General features: G+C 37.9%; 1 protein-coding gene across 1 annotated transcript; it reads left to right on the forward strand.

Moving 5' to 3' along the window:
• Positions 1-6,757: 6,757 nt before the first annotated feature.
• On the forward strand, positions 6,758-10,129 carry LOC103939377. Its single transcript, XM_009349459.3, has 3 exons — positions 6,758-8,061; positions 9,068-9,610; positions 9,788-10,129. Exons 1-3 carry the CDS (start codon positions 7,135-7,137, stop codon positions 9,887-9,889), a joined length of 1,572 nt encoding a protein of 523 aa, XP_009347734.2. The 5' UTR covers positions 6,758-7,134; the 3' UTR covers positions 9,890-10,129.
• The last annotated feature ends 9,125 nt before the right edge of the window (positions 10,130-19,254 follow it).

The raw sequence follows: 19,254 nt of genomic DNA on the forward strand, positions 1-19,254 counted from the left end.
TCCTCCCTCCTTGTATTCTTTTCCACGGTGACCTGCTCCTCTCTTCTTGCCGCCGGCCGCGACCCACTCCTTCGATTGGATATTTTAGATTGTTGAGAGCTTCCACCGGGCAGCAGGTTTCTCCGTGGAAAGTAGCAGAATTTCTGCACTTCCAGATTCGCCAACATCCCAACGCAAGCAGCTGCTGCATTGCATGCCTGCTCATTCCCTCCGTCGCTATCTTGTATTTTTCTATCAGACTATCTTTTTGTTTCAATAAATACAATATTTTTTTTTTGTAACATACTTACAGCAATTTTTATTAAACATTCAGACATTATTTTTATGTAAAAAAAAAAAAGAAAAAAAAATTATCAAAAATTAAAGCACTTAATTTTACCGCTGTTTATTTTTAACAGCAAAAACAAATTTTTTTTTTTTTAAGTACCGCACTACCAACCAGAAGTGATTACTGAAAAAAGGATAATTACGAAAGTAGAAAAGAGAACTTTAAAGCCTAGTGCTAATTATTAGTAATTGCAATGAGGCCACTAGGGTCACGACAAGTATGATAATAAATTAATGTATTTAAATAATTAGATTATTTTTCTTCTAAAATAAAATAATTAGATTACTAAAAAATTTTAGAAAAAAACAACAATAATTTTAGACTGTTGATGCGCGTAATCTTAGTTTCTGATCTGTCTGACCCCATCCCAAAAAGCAAGTGACCTAACCCAACCCAAGATTGAATCACAATCTCGCCTCTACTCTTGTGGGACCCAAATAAGAGACAAAAATTCACAAAAAGTTAATTACAAATTTGATCCCTAATTTTACTGGTGGTTTCATTTTGGTCCTTGAATTTTTTTTAGTCCCAAGTTGATCACTAATATATGTTAATGAGGATAACAGTGATGTCATCTACAAAATTTGACGAAAAAGGGCGTAATTCGGTTCAATTGCTTTTTAAGATTGGAGCGAATAACTTTGTAACTATGTTGTGTTCGGACAAACACCAAATTCTTTCATATGACTGAAACACACACCTCAGCATAAAAAGTAATGTTCCCCACTAATAACTTATTGACACATGTATTCTATAACATATTAATTTAACACAATTAACTCATATAAAAAAATTTAAAATAAAAAGTTTTTAGTTCACCAAGTCGCCTCCATGACCCTTCTTCTCCCCCTATTGCCGACTCACTCCCAAAGACTTGCACCGTCCACCCCCTATCTTTCTCTCACTTCTCTCTATCTCCCTTTCTCTTTCATTTTCATTGTTTCTTCCTCTTTTTTGTGATCTTCTTCTCTTATGAAGAAGGCACTAAGAACATCGACAAACTGATAGGATCTTAAATCAAAGTTCGGCAACGGCAAGTCAGAGGTGTCGCCAACCATCCCTCTAGTTCCATGTCGAATTAGAGTGAGAGAACGAGATATGACAGAAGAAAGAAAAAGAGGAAAAGAGAATAAAGATGGAGTGCCGCTGGTGGAATCATAGGGGCGGCAATGGATATGGGTGGTTTTTAGGTGGTCAGCGTGGAAGGGGGTTAGTTAAGAGTTTTCTGACATCTTTGAACTGTTATGTTAGGGGTATATTAGGAAATATTTTGATCAATTCATTAATGTCTATCATAAATGGAAAAACGTGCAAAATTTTTAATTAACTATGAAATAGACACGTGTTAAAGCTTTATTGGTTGGGAGCTCCAAGTCAGCTAATGTTCCAGCCACATGGAAAATTTTCTCCCTCTATCATTCTATATGATGGATGTATGGCATTCCATAATTCAATGATTCTTTTCTTTGAGTAAGAGCCTTCTTGCTTTTCATGATACTTGGGGGAGTATGATCACTTCATTGCGAAATATGCTGGAGTTAGTTGGGTAGAAAGCCCAACTAAATTGTATGTGTTTCCTATAGACAATGTCAAATTGTTAATGTTCAAAATTTGCAAGTTAACAAACTAAAACAATTAGCTCTCGGTGGACTTGAGATTAAAGCTATGAATAAAATAGACTCAAGACAAGTGGTTCATGCCTTAAAACTGGGCTACATCCACTGTGTTGCTTGTAATATATTGATTTAAAAATGACAAGAGGCGCTTAACTATAGAGGAGATTAAATTTTCTATTTTTATATTTGTATGACCCTACAAAAGGTGCCCACCCCTTTATATAAGTCCTCACTGAACCTAGAAAGTTTTTGGCGCACCTACTTTACTATTCTGACATTAAATGAGTTATATCACATCCCCACCCAGGCCCCTACCACATCCCGGGCTCGACTCCACCGTAGCACGATATTGTTCGCTTTGGGCCCCGACCACGCCCTCACGGTTTTGTTTCTAGGAACTCACACGAGAACTTCCCAGTGGGTCACCCATCCTGGGATTGCTCTCGTGTGAACTCACTTAACTTCGGAGTTCTTACGGAACCTGAAGCTAGTGAGCTCCCAAAAGGCCTCGTGCTAGGTAGAAATGAGAATATACATATAAGGCTTACAAGATCCATTCCCCTGGACGATGTGGGATGTTACAATCCACCCCCCTTAGGGGATCGACGTCCTCGTCGGCACACATCCGACCATGGATTGGCTCTGATACCAAATTGTCAAATCCCGGCCCGGGCCCCCACCACATCCCTGGCTCGACTCCACCGTAGCACGATATTGTCCGCTTTGGGCCCTGACCACGCCCTCACGGTTTTGTTTCTTGGAACTCACACGAGAACTTCCCAGTGGGTCACCTATCCTGGGATTACTTTCGCGCGAACTTGCTTAACTTCAAAGTTCCTAAGGACCCCGAAGCCAGTGAGCTCCTAAAAGGCCTCGTGCTAGGTCGAGATGAAAATATACATATAAGGCTTACAAGATCCATTCCCCTGGACGATGTGGGATGTTATAAGTTATCTACGTAAATTGGAGTGTTGACAACCTTTTTGTTCATTAGTCAACATTCGGTAGCGAAGTGGCAATCATTCAGTCGGCACTGCATGGTTTTTTGGACCAAAGCATATCGAGTGACTTGTTCGACCTTGACTAGTTAATAATGTTCATTCCGAGTAGTGGTCCAACTACCTTTATGTCATGTCCTAGACTTCTGCCTTGATTAGTGGCCGACACGTGGCCTGGATTCGTGTTTGAGTAGGTTTGTTCCTAAATCATTGTGCCATAAAGTTGCCAATCTACCCACGTGCCCTTATCGGTCGAAAAGTGTTTTACATTACTTAGTCAAACTAGATTGGTGAGCGGTCAACTATAGCACTTAGTAAAAAGCTCTTTCCATTGTATACTTTGGCTTCATTCTCCTTTTTGAACTTTGATCTTTCTTGGTCTTCTTCTTGGCCTGTACTATTTTAATGATCAAAAATACCTTACATTAACACCAAACAAACTGATTTAGCGCGGTTGATTTTGTCCGTAATTCAACCTAAATACTCACCCCTCAACATACGTGGTCACAAGCTAGTACTAAAAAAAAAACTATCAAAGAAGATGGAATAGTTAAAATCCCTTTAAAAACGGATGCATTTCATTCCATCAACTCTTTTATGACGAAAGCCATTTTTTTTCATTGATAAGGGACTAGAAGCCTCTCCTGATCTCTATCTGGGTATCCTTCAGACTTTCTACATTAGTCGTTGAACCAAATCCAACGGTGAGAAAGTAATGTAATATATTTTATTTCTTTCACCATCTGAATCTCTTTCTAACCTCTCTTCCTCTAAATCTTCATGTTCTTCTTTTCACTGTCTTTCTCTTTCTTACTCATTAATGAAATTAGTTTTATTACCCCATACAAAAACGAGGCTGCATGGAGATTTCTTACCTATTAGTCATTGAGTTTCAAAATTTTTTTGGAATCAGAATTGGATTCCATAAAGAGTATGGGTCAGTGAGGATCTGGGAATTATAATTGAATTTTGAAGGCCAAGAGCTCTCAGGGTGTTGAAGAGAGGTCACAGCTACGACAAGTACGGGGAAGTGGATGGCGGCGAGGGATTGGTAATGAATCTCAAGTTAATGTACTTGAGATAGATTATGGAGGGTTCTAGAGGTTAAAGTACTAGAGATAGATTATGGAGGGTTCTAGAGGTTAAAGTACTAGAGAATCACAGAAGATTATAAAAGTAGAAACTCATAGGAAACTAAAAACACGAACAAGGTTTTCTTCAATGGTTTTGCATACCCTTAATAATGTGGTGTCATGTATTTATAATTCAATACAGATTACATCAGGGTTTTGAAAACCCTATTTACAAGCTACAATTCAAATTCAAAATCACCACCACATTAAACGGTGGAAGCTAATCACAATAATCTTTGAAAAACAAATATTCAAAAAATATAAACCTATCCAAAACAAAATTGTTGTTCGAGTAACAACTTAAGAGTTTGTTTTGGATGAGGAGTCAGGACTTAGTTTTACATCCCCCCGTAAGCTGATAGACTGAGTTTGAAACATGCGAAAGACAACCCTTTAGTAAACAAGTCTGCGATTTGATCTTGGGAACATATGAAATTCGCAAGAAGCTCTCCATGAACCACTTTTTCCCGGACATAATGGTAATCAACCTCCAAATATTTTGTACGTGAGTGAAAAACTAGATTAAAGGCCAATGAAATTGAAGATATATTATCACACCATATATGTGGTTCAACAAGATTTAGTTGTAAATCCCTGAACAATGATCGCAGCCATGACAACTGATGTGTAAGCTAACTGCTTATACTCCGCCTCAGTACTAGAATGAGACACAGTCTTTTGCTTCTTTGAGCTCCACGAAACCAAATTAGATCCCAAATAAATACAGAAGCCACATGTAGAATGTCTGGTATCCGGACGATGGGTGACGACGCCATTGCAGTCAAGCGTTTGGTTAGAATCCAACCTTCAAACACAACATTCATGCGTTGGTAACAATCAAGGGCTAAATGCCTTTCTTTCCCAGAAATTTGACAGGTAATGCGACTGCCTCTAGAAGGAAATCAATCACCGATACCACCAGAAGCACACTGGTAGCTGTAGTTGTTACGATAACTAGGAATTTGTGGATTGTTGCCTCCACAATTGGACGGAAATCCACCTCTTCCAGTATCATGAGAACGTCCACAAAGTTTTATTGCAGCTATAAAAGCATTCACATGGGCTGATTCAACATAAGGAATAGTTTGTTCCATCATCCTCTTAGTAGTCAGTAAAAGAGCTTCCAGAATTGGGTATGTGATAGGTGTATCACAAGCCTGAGCTGTATTGATTGTCATTTCGAACCAAGGCCAAGATTGTTCAAAATGATTTGGATGAGTTCATCATCATCCACAGGCTTACCAGCTATAGCCAAATTGTCAGCAATGGCATTCATATTATCATGGTGCTCAGCAACAAATAACTCACATTTCTTACTTTGAAGTAATTCATTGTGGAGGAAAAAAAATATGATTCTGTGACAATGAGGCATACCTTTGCTTCCATGCTTCCCATGTTGCACGAGTAGATCTTTTGCATGCCACAGTAGCAAGAACCGAGGCAATGAGAAAACCATTGATCTAGTTGAGGATCATTTGGTCTTGCTACATTCACGTGTTATACGCAGGATTCACAAAGTTGCTCCCAACAAAATGTTTGGGAGGGTAGAGAGCATCATCATCGACATAGCCCATAAGATCACGACTCTTCAAGATTGGATAAATCTGGGCTAACCACAGTGGATAATTAGTCCTATTCAATTTGATGTTCACAATAGTAGTCATGGAGAAAGACATATTTGTAGTAGAGACTGCAAGTAGGGGGAGGGTTAATATGGGATCACTCGCACCAGTATTGTTGTTCGAAGACATGATGGGTAGAAAAAAAATTGGATATTTTGTAGTTGGACTTATAGGGCTATGAGTACCATAAAGAACTAGAGCAAAAGTTTATAAAAGTAGAAACTAGCAGGAAACTAAAACTAATAAACAAGGTTTTCTTCAATGGTTTTGCATACCCTTAATAATGTAGGGTGTCATGTATTTATAATTCAATACAGATTACATCAGGGTTTTGAAAACCCTATTTACAAGCTACAATTCAAAATTCAAAATCACAACCAGATTAAACGGTGGAAGCTAATCGCAATAATCTTTGTAAAACAAATATTCAAAAAAATATAAAACCTATCCAAAACAAAACTGTTGATTGAGTAACAACTTAAGAGTTTGTTTTGGTGAGGAGTCAGGACTTAGTCTTACATGTGACGGTGAGGAAGAAGAATTGGAGGTCTGAGGTTGCAAATGTCTATGGTTTTGGGCAATTGTTTTGATCCGTCGAGGTTCGTCTGGAGGCGATATCAGAGGTGTTTTCGGTGTGTGGTGACAGAGAAGGCTCCAAAGGGATGGAGAAAGAAACGAAATCGTGACTTGTGCTTGCAAACTAAAAATAAGGATAAAAAATTCAAAATTACTTATGACCGCATGATTTGTGGTGAACGGTTATGGTGAATTGATCCTGACAAGATCCTTATAGAATGATCTAGAGAGAATCCTGGTCCAGTGATATACATTGAAAAGTTAAAGGACCAAACTGTGACGGAAAAAAGGTTGGAAGACCAAAGTGAAAAAATTTGCAAATCTTAGGGGTAATTGTGAAATTAACCCACACAAATACAAAACAAATTAACAAAATTAAAACAAAATTACATAATTTAAAAAAAAATAAAAAAAAAAGGAAAAAAGTATTAGAGATTAAAATTCAGGGGTGCAGCTCTCTTTTGGGGTGTGATTTGTGCAACCTGGCAGCAAGCAATGCAAGCTCTCACCTTTACCTCTCTTCTGCAACACCAACACCGTCCTCATCTTCTTCCTTCTTTTCACTCCCATTTCCTTCAATTCCAAACCCCCTAACCCAACAAATCACCCAACTGGGTCTCCCCATTCCCATTCAATCCCCAATTGTCCCCCAAAAAGTCCCAATCTTTCTCCACCACTGATTGAAAATTCCAGAGTGATCTGAACCGCCCCAATTGGGTTCCCAAAGGAACCAAAATATCCCCCACAATCTAACACCCTTTGAAAACCCAATGCTGCAAAACCTCTGATTTTTTTTCTTCAATCAACAGAGTGCAGCGAAAAGCGTTGAGCTTTGAGGGAGAGAGGGTCTTGGAGAGAAAAATGAAAGGGAGCCAGAAAGATCAAGAGAAAGTGATTTGGGATCAGATGCGGAGCTCCACAGGGACCCCAATTCCTGGACCCGGCTCCCAATCTCGAGCCACCCCTAAACTCCTCGTCTGGCTCCTCCTCTTCGTCTCTCTCACTTACATCGTCTACACTCTCAAGGTCGTCTCCACCTCACGCGCCGCCTGCTCCGATGACAACGACCCTTTCACCCCTCTCCGCCTCTCCTCCTCCTCCTCCACCGGCAACACCACCACCGCCCAAGATCGGACTTCCCAGATGCTCCAGCTCAAAACCCAACAACCCGATAAAGCAAACCAGCCGACGGAGATAAACGACATCGTTTTCGGCATTGCCGCCTCCGCCAAGCTTTGGAAACAGAGGAAGAACTACATCAAGCTCTGGTACAAGCCCAAGTCGATGCGCGGGATAGTCTGGCTGGACCGCAAAGTAGAGGATAAAAATCCGGAAGGCGTCGGTCTTCCGCCGATTAAAATCTCCGGCGACACCTCCGGGTTCGCCTACACGAACAAACAGGGCCACCGGTCCGCGATTCGGATATCCCGGATCGTGAGCGAAACGCTGCGTCTCGGCCTCAAGAACGTCCGGTGGTTCGTGATGGGCGACGATGACACCGTTTTCATCACCGACAACCTTGTCCGGGTCCTGAGGAAGTACGACCACACGCAGTACTATTATATCGGGAGCTTATCGGAAAGCCACCTGCAGAACATTTTCTTCTCGTACGGCATGGCGTACGGCGGCGGCGGTTTTGCCATCAGCTACCCACTGGCGATGGCGCTGAGCAAAATGCAGGACCGGTGCATTCAGAGGTACCCCGGACTCTACGGCTCCGACGACCGAATGCATGCGTGCATGGCGGAACTCGGCGTCCCACTCACTAAAGAACTCGGATTTCACCAGGTGCGTACTCTAATCTGCTTAATTTGATTTGTTTTTGCTTTAATTAGTCGTAATTTGGCTTGAATTTATCTGGGGTTTTTTCCGAATTTGAAAACCCAGCTTGATTTCCTGCAATGGAAACTAGTACACCCGGCATATCCCGAAACTCTCTAGTTTGGGCCGAAAAATCGTCCGAAACACGAATTGGGTCAGTGTCGGTTTGGCTCTGTGCATTGGATTCTGGAACTACAATTAATTAGTGTTTCTTGTTTAATTAAGTATTAACGAGTTTAATTAATGTTTAATCATCTTCTTAGTTCGATAATTCCCTATACGTTACTTTCCGGTGTCGGCGAATGGTAGATTGGGCCGTTTCGTTGTGTCGGTTCACTAGACCGTAAAACCGGTCTATAAAAACAAAACATTGGGTCCGAGGTGGGGATCTAAGACTGGGCGGGTGATTTGCTCAAAGTTGTCGATGCTCGGGATCCGTAGATGACGGGATGGGCCCCACGTGCATTTAAGGGTTAGACCAGGTCTGTCTCACAGCTCACTACACATCACGCGCTTACACAATTTCACATCCCCCACGACCACTTGCTGTCCGTGTACGTCGCGCTCCTTCACCGACTCGGTAGAGTCCTGTCGACATCGAATGAATGGAAGCTTCAGTTTTGCCCAACCTCAATTATGTCGGTGGTCTTTCGAGGTGAAGAAGGTTGAAATTTGTTGGTTTTTTTTTTCCTTTTACATGAAAATTTTCCGGTGATCATTTTACATTGATGGATTAAGCTTAATTTTGGCATAGAATTATAGCAGGCAACGGCGGATTTGTTGCGAGCTTTAGGTTAAACCGATATATATTTGTTGCATTCAACGAACGTAGGTTTAGTTTGGCAATAGAGCAAGATCCTCCGCTGCCGTTCCCACAATGTTTTTCTGATTTTCTGTATGGTTAAATTGTAGATTTTTCAGATAGATTTGGTGTGAACTTACAGTGCGTTTCTTTCTTATCAATGGCTCTCAGTATGATGTGTACGGAAACCTGTTCGGGCTCCTTGCAGCACACCCAGTGGCACCCTTAGTAACGATGCATCACCTGGATGTGGTCGAGCCCATCTTCCCCAATGTGACCCGTATTCAAGCCCTTGAGCGGCTTTTTGCACCGGTGCAGCTGGACTCGGCAGGAATTATGCAACAATCCATCTGCTACGACAAGTCAAAGAGCTGGACCATTTCAGTTTCATGGGGCTTTGCTGTACAAATTTTTCGGGGAGTCTTTTCTCCCCGTGAGATGGAAATGCCATCCCGAACGTTTTTAAATTGGTACAGAAGAGCAGATTATACTGCATATGCATTCAACACCCGTCCTGTTAGCCGAAACCCATGCCAGAAACCTTTTGTCTATTACTTGTCAAAGGTAAGGTTTAATGCTACGACGAATTCAACAATTAGCGAGTATGTCCAGCATCGTACCCCCCATCCCCACTGCAAGTGGAAGATGGCTAATCCTTCTAATCTCGACAAAGTTGAGGTTCATAAGAAGCCCAACCCGCATCTATGGGATAGAGTAAGTACATTTCAAGAGCTTGCACTCCTCTTTTCCATTTACCACCACTCTGAACTTTCCATTTCACTTATCTACTACTGCACTACACACTTCACCACCACATCTTTGTCGACTGAAACAAAAAATGATAACTAACGCGTTTTCATTCCTTCGTTTTTGGGGTGTGTTTCTGGGCAGTCTCCGAGGCGAAATTGTTGCAGGATCGTGGACTCGAAGAAGAAGGGGACCATGGTGATAGATGTTGGTTTATGTAAAGAGGGTGAGATCAGTGAAATATAAACAGCTTTTTTTCCCTCTTTTTTTCACCAATTGATCATTTAGGCTTAGTTATTTCTTAATTTGTTATCTTTAAGTTCCAATTTTGTTGTATTTTGGGGGAATCCACTGCCAAAACAATCATTAGAAAGACAAAAGAGAAATGTTTCATGTACAAAATATGTAGGCTATAACATTCCAGTGTTGTCTCTGAACAGCAGTTAAATTATTTATTCAATTTATAATTAATTTTCCCCAAAAGTATATATTTTTGTGTGAATTTGTTGATGGTCGATCTTTGGACCCATGTATGTGCTTGTTATGTTTGCCAGAATTCATTCAATGCATTTACCATTTGTGGAACTTAATACACCTTCAGACATGAGTGTTGTAACCAATATCCATGGGTGACGTATGTTGTGATATATATCTGTTTGGTATAATTGATTGGCTAAATGAATTTATTACGAACCGTCTATCTCTTTGTACTTATGAAGAGTTGCAATCGTGAGTACAAAGTTTCTTGAAATGGTCACAACGTATCTTGAGGAGGAACTCCGCAATCTTAAGGAGCCAAGTTTTCCTTGCGCATGGTATCACATACGTATTGAATTCGTAGGTGCTAGTAGCTTGATTTTGTGACAATTTAATTACAGTGTGCTTGAGAAAATTTAAGATTACTAAAGAATTCTAAATTGACAAAAAATAAAAATGAGGGAATTTTATTTTCTAGAATTTATGAATTTTCTTATTTATTTAACCTAAAAAAACGATAGAATTTAAATACAAAATTTAACGTGTGTATAGGGTTATTAATACATAAATAAAAGATAGTAATTATGAAATGTGTTAGTAGTAGTGGTGGCGACAAAGGTGATGATGGTGGGTGGTGGCGGCGGTGGCAACGACGATGGCGGTGGTGGTGGCGGTAGTCGTGATGGTGATGATGGGAGGTGGTGGTGGTAGGTGGTGGCGACATGTTGTGGTCGTGGCCAATCATGGTTGAGTTTTCATGTGTTTTTTATTTTTAAACTCTCACTTACAGAAATTTGGAAATAACTCATACTTATATGAAATTTAAACTTTGGAATTGAATCTCAAGTTTCAAGTTTTTTTTTTTTTCACTAGAAAATCCTAAATTTTTATATTTATGAACCCAAACAAAAAAATTGATGCACATTCATATGTAAATTATGACTTTTGTCTAAATTTCAAATTTATTTTTATCATATCAACATAATGTTAGAAAAATTGAGTGGTCCCTCCATCACAAATTTCATTTTGCTTTTTCGCAATCTTTATTCTTCACTTTATTTTGTTGTATCGTGCATGTTCTTGCGTTAGGTGAGATCGACATGACCCTGGTCTCCCATGTCACGTCGCTCCCTACAAAATGGGACTCTCCCGACTTTTTTTTATGTATTTGAAATACAAGTTGAGACATTAGGCCATCTCTAAATGACCTGATCAAAGGGCCATAAGACTTAAAATAGTTCGTTTTAACGCGAAAATCGTCTTCAACCGAGAGTTAGGCTAGAGGGCTCGTGGGCCTTGGCCGGCCAAAAATGGAAGAACTAGCCAAAGGGTTGGCCAAGAGCAGCCAGTCCGCCAGCCTTATAGCCCAGCCCAAGCACCTGCTACCTGACGTTAGGTTATTGTTTGACTTTTTTTTTTTTTAGACGAAATTTAAAAATAAAAAGAAATCTTTTTTATTTTTCATTTTTTTATAAATACCTATGCTATTTCTACCCCATTTCTCACATCATTTTCACCATTCCACATTTTCTTATCTCATTATTTCAATTCTTCACCAATTTTTCACATCCTTTTCATTCTATAAAGATAAGAAATTCGAAGGCTTATTAATTTAGCGACAAGTGGCACTCAAAATATGTCCGAAAACCATATTTTAATATGGTAGTTAAATTCAATTAACCATATTAATTCAATTAAAATAATAAATTATGTTTGACCTATGATCTTTTGACCCTCTCGGTTGGAGATGGTTTTTTGTCAAAGAACTATGTTTGGCCTATGACCCTTTGGCCCTTCAGTTGGAGATGATATAAAATATGGCCTGACATTGTTCATTAAAATATTATTTCTTGCAGGACTATAGGGCTAAACATGATCCTTTGGCCATCTTTCGGTTGGAAATGGCCTTAGGTGTCTTAATATAATTAGAAAGAATATATTTTTCAATTTTTTTTAATAATATTATGATACGTAATGTAATGAATCGTGTTTTTTTTTCTTTTTTAAGGGGAATAAACTAGTGGCAATTTATGGTTATCCACTATTTTTGGAGGTTGGGAAGACTCACAGAAGCATTTCAGTCTCCCCTAGTCACAGTTAAGCAGACTCATCGGTTTGGAGCCTCGAACGTAAGATCTCCCTATTTTTTGTATTTTGAGAACTGAAATTTACATCCTTACTACTGAACCACTGATTGTAGTTAATAAATCATGTTTTGAATACATTAAAGAATTTCTCGAACGTGATCAAGTCATATTACATTGCTCCTGTGTTTTAATTAATTAATAATACTTTTTTTAGGTGCCGAAAGGGAACTTTAAAAATTTAAATACTGCTGGGATCGATGATACGATTGGGGTCATGGTCAAATTTCATTAATTTGGTACTAGAGACTTCGAACATTTTACTTAAGATAAAATCAAATTAAACAGGATAATGCTATTGTTATCCATTATTTATATCATATTTTTTATACTGCCTTACTGTGGTGGGCATCCACCTCAATTAAATGTCCTAATTTATTTAAGAAAAATTAATAAAAAAAGTTTGAAAATTTTGAATTTTAAATATAAAAGTAAAATAACTGGTAAAATAAATAATGTCAGGATTAACTTTTTAATGTAAAACTGTGATTTTTCGTTAAAATTAATATTTATTTAACTAAAACACTAGCCTATCAAACCCCAATCCGAATCGGCGTCGACCCTCCGAGCCGTACCCCAATCGAAACCCATTTGCGGAAACCAACAGAACAACAGGGTTGGATTCGAGTGATGAGGAGTCGTAAACGGGGGAAGATTTTGGAGAAGTAGAAGAGAGGGGAGGCGGCGGCGGCGGCGGTGGAGAGAGTGACGCAGGTGGTAAGGAGAATAGAGATGCAGATGACGGCAGTGCTGGGTTTGTGAAAGAGGGCAGCGCCGCCACTGGGTTCTATGAGTCTTCATCGTGGGTTGGGATCGGAGTAGCTTCCATTGGCATCAAATCCAAATTCATCGGTGGGCGTGGTATGTTGAGGCCAAAGATAGAGTTAATCAGAATTATCGGAATGTGGTATAATGAATTGAAAAAGATTTGGGATTTGCTTTTTTGCTTTTACTTTTTTGAATAATTGAATTATAAAATTCAATGAAAAAATAACTATAAAATTCAGAATTATTGACAGGGTGTCCTCTTCACTTAGCACATAAGGTGATATATAATATACGGTATAAATAATTAGTATGAATAGCATTATTCAATCAAACGGGTTTTAACAGAGTATCCTTAACAATTCAGTGTGTTGATTTGTCACTTTTACATTTCAGAATATGTAATAGCGAAATAGTGCTTCGTTGTCACCTTGTTATTACTTTTTTTTTTTGGAGTTCAAATTTGTTTTTAAGGAGAATTAAACATAAGATTTTTAACTTACAAATAAAACAGAATAAGGAGTTGTCTTTTATTATTTAATATTTATAAATATGAACTCTTTACTCCTGTCTTTTGCGAAGATGACAATGTTTCAGAAATTTTTTTATTAGGGCCTCTGCCCAAATCATATTTAACTGTACATAATCTATATTTTTAACAAGACGATAATATTATATTAGTGGACTGGGGAGGTCGGTATGTCAAAATTCATAGAAAAAGAAAAATTATGGGACTTTTGATATGGTGCACATATCGCATCTCACAATTGTATCCCTATCGATTTACACTTCATCACTTATCAGATTGGTGGATTATTTCTAACCCTAAATTTGCTTTTGGGTAGCACTACATGTAGACACGCACGATTGATTCTAACATTTCTCGATTGATCATAAGAATCACTAACAAGTTACAGCTCATCATTGGAGGATATCACACTACTAGAATTATGCTCATTGCACACCATTTTTTGCACACCCTTTGCAATTGGTGGCCATAGATATAAAACTACTACTCTTACTATTTTTTGGTGGCTTTACAGTGGGATGCCACTGATATCAGTGGCCTTAAGAAATCAGCCACCAATGATTGGTGTCTGTTAACTAACTTTATTTCTTAAAATTACACCAAAGACACATGTTTTTTCAACTTTGGGGCATATTTTTTTATTTCTTTTTCAGTCTTCTCCTTTGTATCTGTCAAAAATAATTGTTTTTTCATTTAATAATCTTATTCTACAGTAGTTTCACCCCCAAATAAATACGTAGTTAGACAACCCTAATTTTCATTTACATGTGTTCCCAGATTGATCTGTTTTAAGTTTAACTTCATTTCCTTGCAGGAGGAGGTTGATGCTAAGATTGTTGTGGTTGGTATTTCAACAACCTGCAGTAAAAAAATTTACAACCGATTGGTATGTACTTGATTAAAATAATTTACGCTTTGCTCCCATGCTGGTGCAATAGCAAGGTCTTGCACAGTTGTAAGTGTTATCTTATCAAATCATTATGTACCTATAATTGTTCTATACGCCGAGTTTCTTTTCTTGATGGAATACATGAATAAAAATTTATATTTACTAAAACCAAAACTCGGGTGGTACTGTTCTAGGGTAGTGTGCAGACCAAAATGCCCCTCAATTCGATTATTAAGCCACTTTTTTGCCATCTTTTCTACAATAAAATGACTTCCTTGCCTTTCAAGGCCACGTTTATCCTCTGCGATTTCGATTTCTTTGGGTGCTTTGGTTCTCTCTCTCCATTATCAGCTTTTCCTTATTTTGTTTGACTCATGCTCTCCCCGTCTCCCTCCTCGCCTCACTCTTCTTCTGCACCAAGCAGCTCGATTTAGGGCTTCACCATTTCTCTTCGAATCAAGGTCTCTATTTCTCTCTCTATTTTCTGAATCTAGGTTTCCTCTATGTCTATAAAAACCCCAGATATCACCACTGTCGGAGAGTCCAAGCTTGACCCTTCGAGCTTCAATCCGCCTTGCCGATCAGCTCATTTTGGCACCTTCACCTAAACCCATCGAGTAAGTTTCCCAACTTTTCCCCTAATTCTTTTTTCTCTTTATTTCTGCGCTTTCGAAAGGTTTCAGATTTTCGCCTTCTTAAGCTTATGTTTCTGAAAGGACCTTGATTTTGTGTTTAATTCGGGTTGTTGCGTCGTGAATTTTGAATTTTATGTTTAATTTAGGTCTTTACATTGTGAATTTTGAATCTTTAGCCTAATTATGCTGTAATTAATTTTAATTTTGTGGGTTCGAGTAAATTCCTCACCTTTTCTTTTCGTTCTTTAATTTTTGAGTTCGATCTGTTAAATATGTGTGATTACTGGGTTTTTCCGATCTGTTAAAGATTGAGACTTTGTTCTACCAAATTTGAGTTGCAGCAGAAGGAAGCTAGGAGGTGCAACAATTGGAAGTCGGATTTCACTCAAGTTGCTGCAATTAGATCAAGTTTTGGCTGATTTGATCTGAGCACGCACTTATTGTTTTCGTGGTTTTTTACTCTTACCCTCCTAGAAACTTGAGGTATGAAAATTTCAATTTTTTTTGTGTTTTTGATTTATTTCTAATATGCATAGGAGTAATCAAGTTGCATGACCAATTAGCTACATAGTATTAGATGAAAAGATTATTAAAATTAATCTCACCAACCATATATATGCAGAAGGAACTCCTTGAACTTAGAAGGTCATCATGTGCAAACTAATGCACTCAGCCAATGTAGGGCTGTCCTTCCTGTGTGCTGGGAAGATTGTTTGGACATAAATGACTGGATTAAAACTACTTGCTAACTGATTTGTCTCAGAAATTCGTTTAGGTGTTTATCAAATCCAAATCCCGGTTGATATGTCTTAGGAATCCTTTTAATTATTCCGTTTGAACTTGACCATTTCCCATAAATTGGACTGATACTCCAAACTCTGTTTGGTGAACATGTAAGGTTTGATATTATCTGGGTTTGGCAGTGTTGCGCACAGTTAGCTGTTCGTGGCTCACCGGAAAACCCCATGATTAGGCTTTATCATTAGGAACTCATAATGTAGTAGATATTCCTCAATGCAAATGTCCCAATCCTAATGACTTTATATTTGATATTTAATCCTTGGATTAGTGTTAAATTCTATATTTTTTTAGTTTAATTTGTGTTTTCTTTTCTGTTTTTGTAGCTCATCGTCCAAGCATAAATGCTGTTGTGGAGCTGCTTAAACAAGGTCCCTTTTTGGTTATTAAAACTCAATGTTACATGTTTTCATTTCCAGTTTTTAAGTCTTATATTTGTTTGCTTGTTGCAATTATTCAACTTATGCCGCTATAATATTTGTTTTCTTCTGTTTTGTCCTTTGTATTAACAACCATTCGGATCATGTGAATGACAACTTTCATGTATATTTCGAATAATGAGCAGTTTATTGCTGTTAATCTTTTGATCACTGTATATGTTGCTAATTTACCTTCTCAAACAACTTACATGTAAACATTGATATCTAAAACTTATTTATCTGTTAATAGTATGGTTTCTTGACTTCTGAGATTGGTTGAACAACAACATTTTCTACTTTCTAGAGTTCATCCTCTTTATTTTAGCCCAGGCCAACTCACTCTACTCTGTTCGAAGATTTTCAACTTTTTTCAGACAAATTGCTCAAAAATTCTTGCTCTCAAACATCTTAGATCCCTCACTTAACCTTCTGGCATCAACGCCCCAAAGGTATATTTCTCTCATTGCTTTCAGAATTCAGTGTGCATATGTATGTATATGTATATATATGCTGACATGTATATGAAGACATTCACATATGGTAGAACTAAAAGGACGGTAGAATGCTTGAATAATGGAATAGAGTCAAGATTATGGTGAGAAAGGACAGTAAATAGCTATCACTATGTAAATGAATTCAATTAGAACTCACTTTTTTGTTTTCTGTTTTGTAGCTGCCTGGATCATTAGTTGGTGATCTCTTGTATTGGAATTTCCTGGTTTTTTGAGTTTCTGAAAAAAGAGAAAATGTTAATGCATTTATATGTGTGAGTATGCGCGCGCTCTTCACTGATATTCCATTCTCATTTTTGTTCTCCCTTATTCATATGCAAATGCTTTGTTGTATCTTGTCCTCTGCCCATTGGTCATAAATATAGTATCTATGCTTTCTTTATCTTATTCTTGAATACCCACGTTGATTGGGAGATCATTTGTTGTTTCAAGGTTGAAGGTGGTCTGCATATTCATGAACTTGTCAATTTAATATGTTCTTAGTTGAAGTTGCAAAAGGGTTGCAGTGAATTTGTGGAGATTTTTGTATGGTAAATTATGATTGCAAACCCCTTGAAAATCTACTTTTCCCTGGTATTTATGTGATCATATCTCAGTGTTGTCCTCAACTCTAATCACTTTCAGTTGGACTTGAGTTAACGTTATTCTTAGGAAATTTGTGGGTTTGATTTTGGGTGCAGGCTGCAGCTGATGATCAGATTCAAGTTATTGAGATGATTAAGCTCTTGGAAACAAAGGCTTTGAAGACTTTTTAAAGTTTGGTTCCAACATTTGTACAAAATTTTATAAAATATCCGTTATGTAAATTTATAGTTGTATTCTTATATTTTAATGATATAACAACTTGTTTTCTCACCAAAAATAGAAAAAGAAATATGATACTCCAATTTGGGTGCCCACACAGGGCATCCTTTTTTTTAATATTATTTTGCAACTTTACCACCGATGTGAATTAGGGTGGCACTGCAAGAAAGGAACCAATGCAATATTGATAACCATTGTTACAATAGAGTCCTCTACATAGGCCACACTCTCTAGTTTAGTGGGTGCTTAGTGGCCGTAGAGGTTTGCCACCAATGTGAGTGGCAACACTTGACAATAGCCACCAATGAAAAGAGCGGCTTATAGCCAAATTTCTAGTAGTGTCATTTGAACTCTTTCTCTCTCTCTCTCTCTCTCTTCTTCTTTTTGTCTTCCTAATTTGACTTGTTAGAAGTATCGTCCAAACTGATAGTTGGAGAGTTTGATCTGTCAACAGAAGCACACTTCATGCAGTGCATGCCTCAATGATGAAGAGAATCACAATTTCACACTACATCCTTTGTAAGATGTTGCCTAATGAAGAGTGTTGATAAACTCATCTCACTACTTTATCTCTTCCTTTTTAATAAAAATTTTGATACGAATTTTACTCTTGCAAAATGACACACAATGACCCAAAAAAAGGGATTCTCTTCTCTTTTCCCCATCTCTTTGCAACTATCTCAATTCCTTCAAGCATATATTTTTTTTCATTTTATATTCCTATGGTTTAATCATAAATAAGAGTTGATCAAAACATTTTACTAATGAAACAATTATTTAAAAATTAAAATTGAATGAGAGACCAGAAGAAGGAATTAGGCTTGGAAGGGTGGCATTGGATTGTCGTGAATTTGGAAATGGGTCATGAGGATGAAATTTTGAGAATGCACACATGAGGCTTGGTTGTGGGATTTGGAAAGGGGAGGGAAGGGGGTTGCGTTGGAGAGTTGCAATTGAATTTGGAAAGTAAGTAGATTATAAAATTCTAAGTGGAATAAAAATCATGAAGGGAGGCCTTTGTGGTGAGTGGAGTATTCTTCGTTGGCAAACTAACCAACCAGTTGGGCAAAGGTCACTTAAAAATGTCTGCCCAGTTTAATTTTTGACAAAAAAAATGGTGGAAAATTACTTTTGCCCAAAGAAATTGTAGAATATTTTGTTGGGAAACCATTTAATCAAAGGGAAAATTGATTTTTTTGAAAAAAAAAAGTGGGGGAAATTTTACGTTTGCCTAACGAAATCATAGGTCATATAGCCGTTAATCTTGATGATACGTTCAAAGGATTTTGTCTCGTCACCTAATCCCTGAAAGTTTGTTTTTGGTGTATACGATCTTTGAGTATACACCAACTAGTTTGACAGTGGGATCTTTGAAATTAGTTTCCTAGACTGTGTATTCCGGCAAAACAATATATTCAACAAACATTTGAGTGTTTCCTATACTTCCATTAAGTAAACGTAAGATTTTGTGGTGACCACTAGTGTAAATATTTTAAATTAGTTATCGGCTTTGTTCACTGTATTCTTCTAGGGTTGAGGAGTATAGTTGTAAAAACTCATCAAAATCGGAGCTAAAGTAGCCATTAACTCGTGATTTTCCGTTTCTAATCGTCAAAGGATTTTGTCCAGTTACCTAATC

Source organism: the organism of the source record quoted next, unplaced genomic scaffold (genome assembly GCF_019419815.1).
Source record: "Pyrus x bretschneideri cultivar Hongxiangsu unplaced genomic scaffold, Pyrus_bretschneideri_v1 Contig30, whole genome shotgun sequence".
Lineage (NCBI taxonomy): Eukaryota > Viridiplantae > Streptophyta > Magnoliopsida > Rosales > Rosaceae > Pyrus > Pyrus x bretschneideri.

Bases quoted from the DNA above. Each gene is read 5' to 3' on its own strand.
- LOC103939377 (XM_009349459.3), top strand. From the start codon at position 7,135: ATGAAAGGGAGCCAGAAAGATCAAGAGAAAGTGATTTGGGATCAGATG. The intron at 8,062-9,067 runs GTGCGTACTCTA...AATGGCTCTCAG, and splicing joins AAGAACTCGGATTTCACCAG to TATGATGTGTACGGAAACCT. The intron at 9,611-9,787 runs GTAAGTACATTT...GTTTCTGGGCAG, and splicing joins ACCCGCATCTATGGGATAGA to TCTCCGAGGCGAAATTGTTG.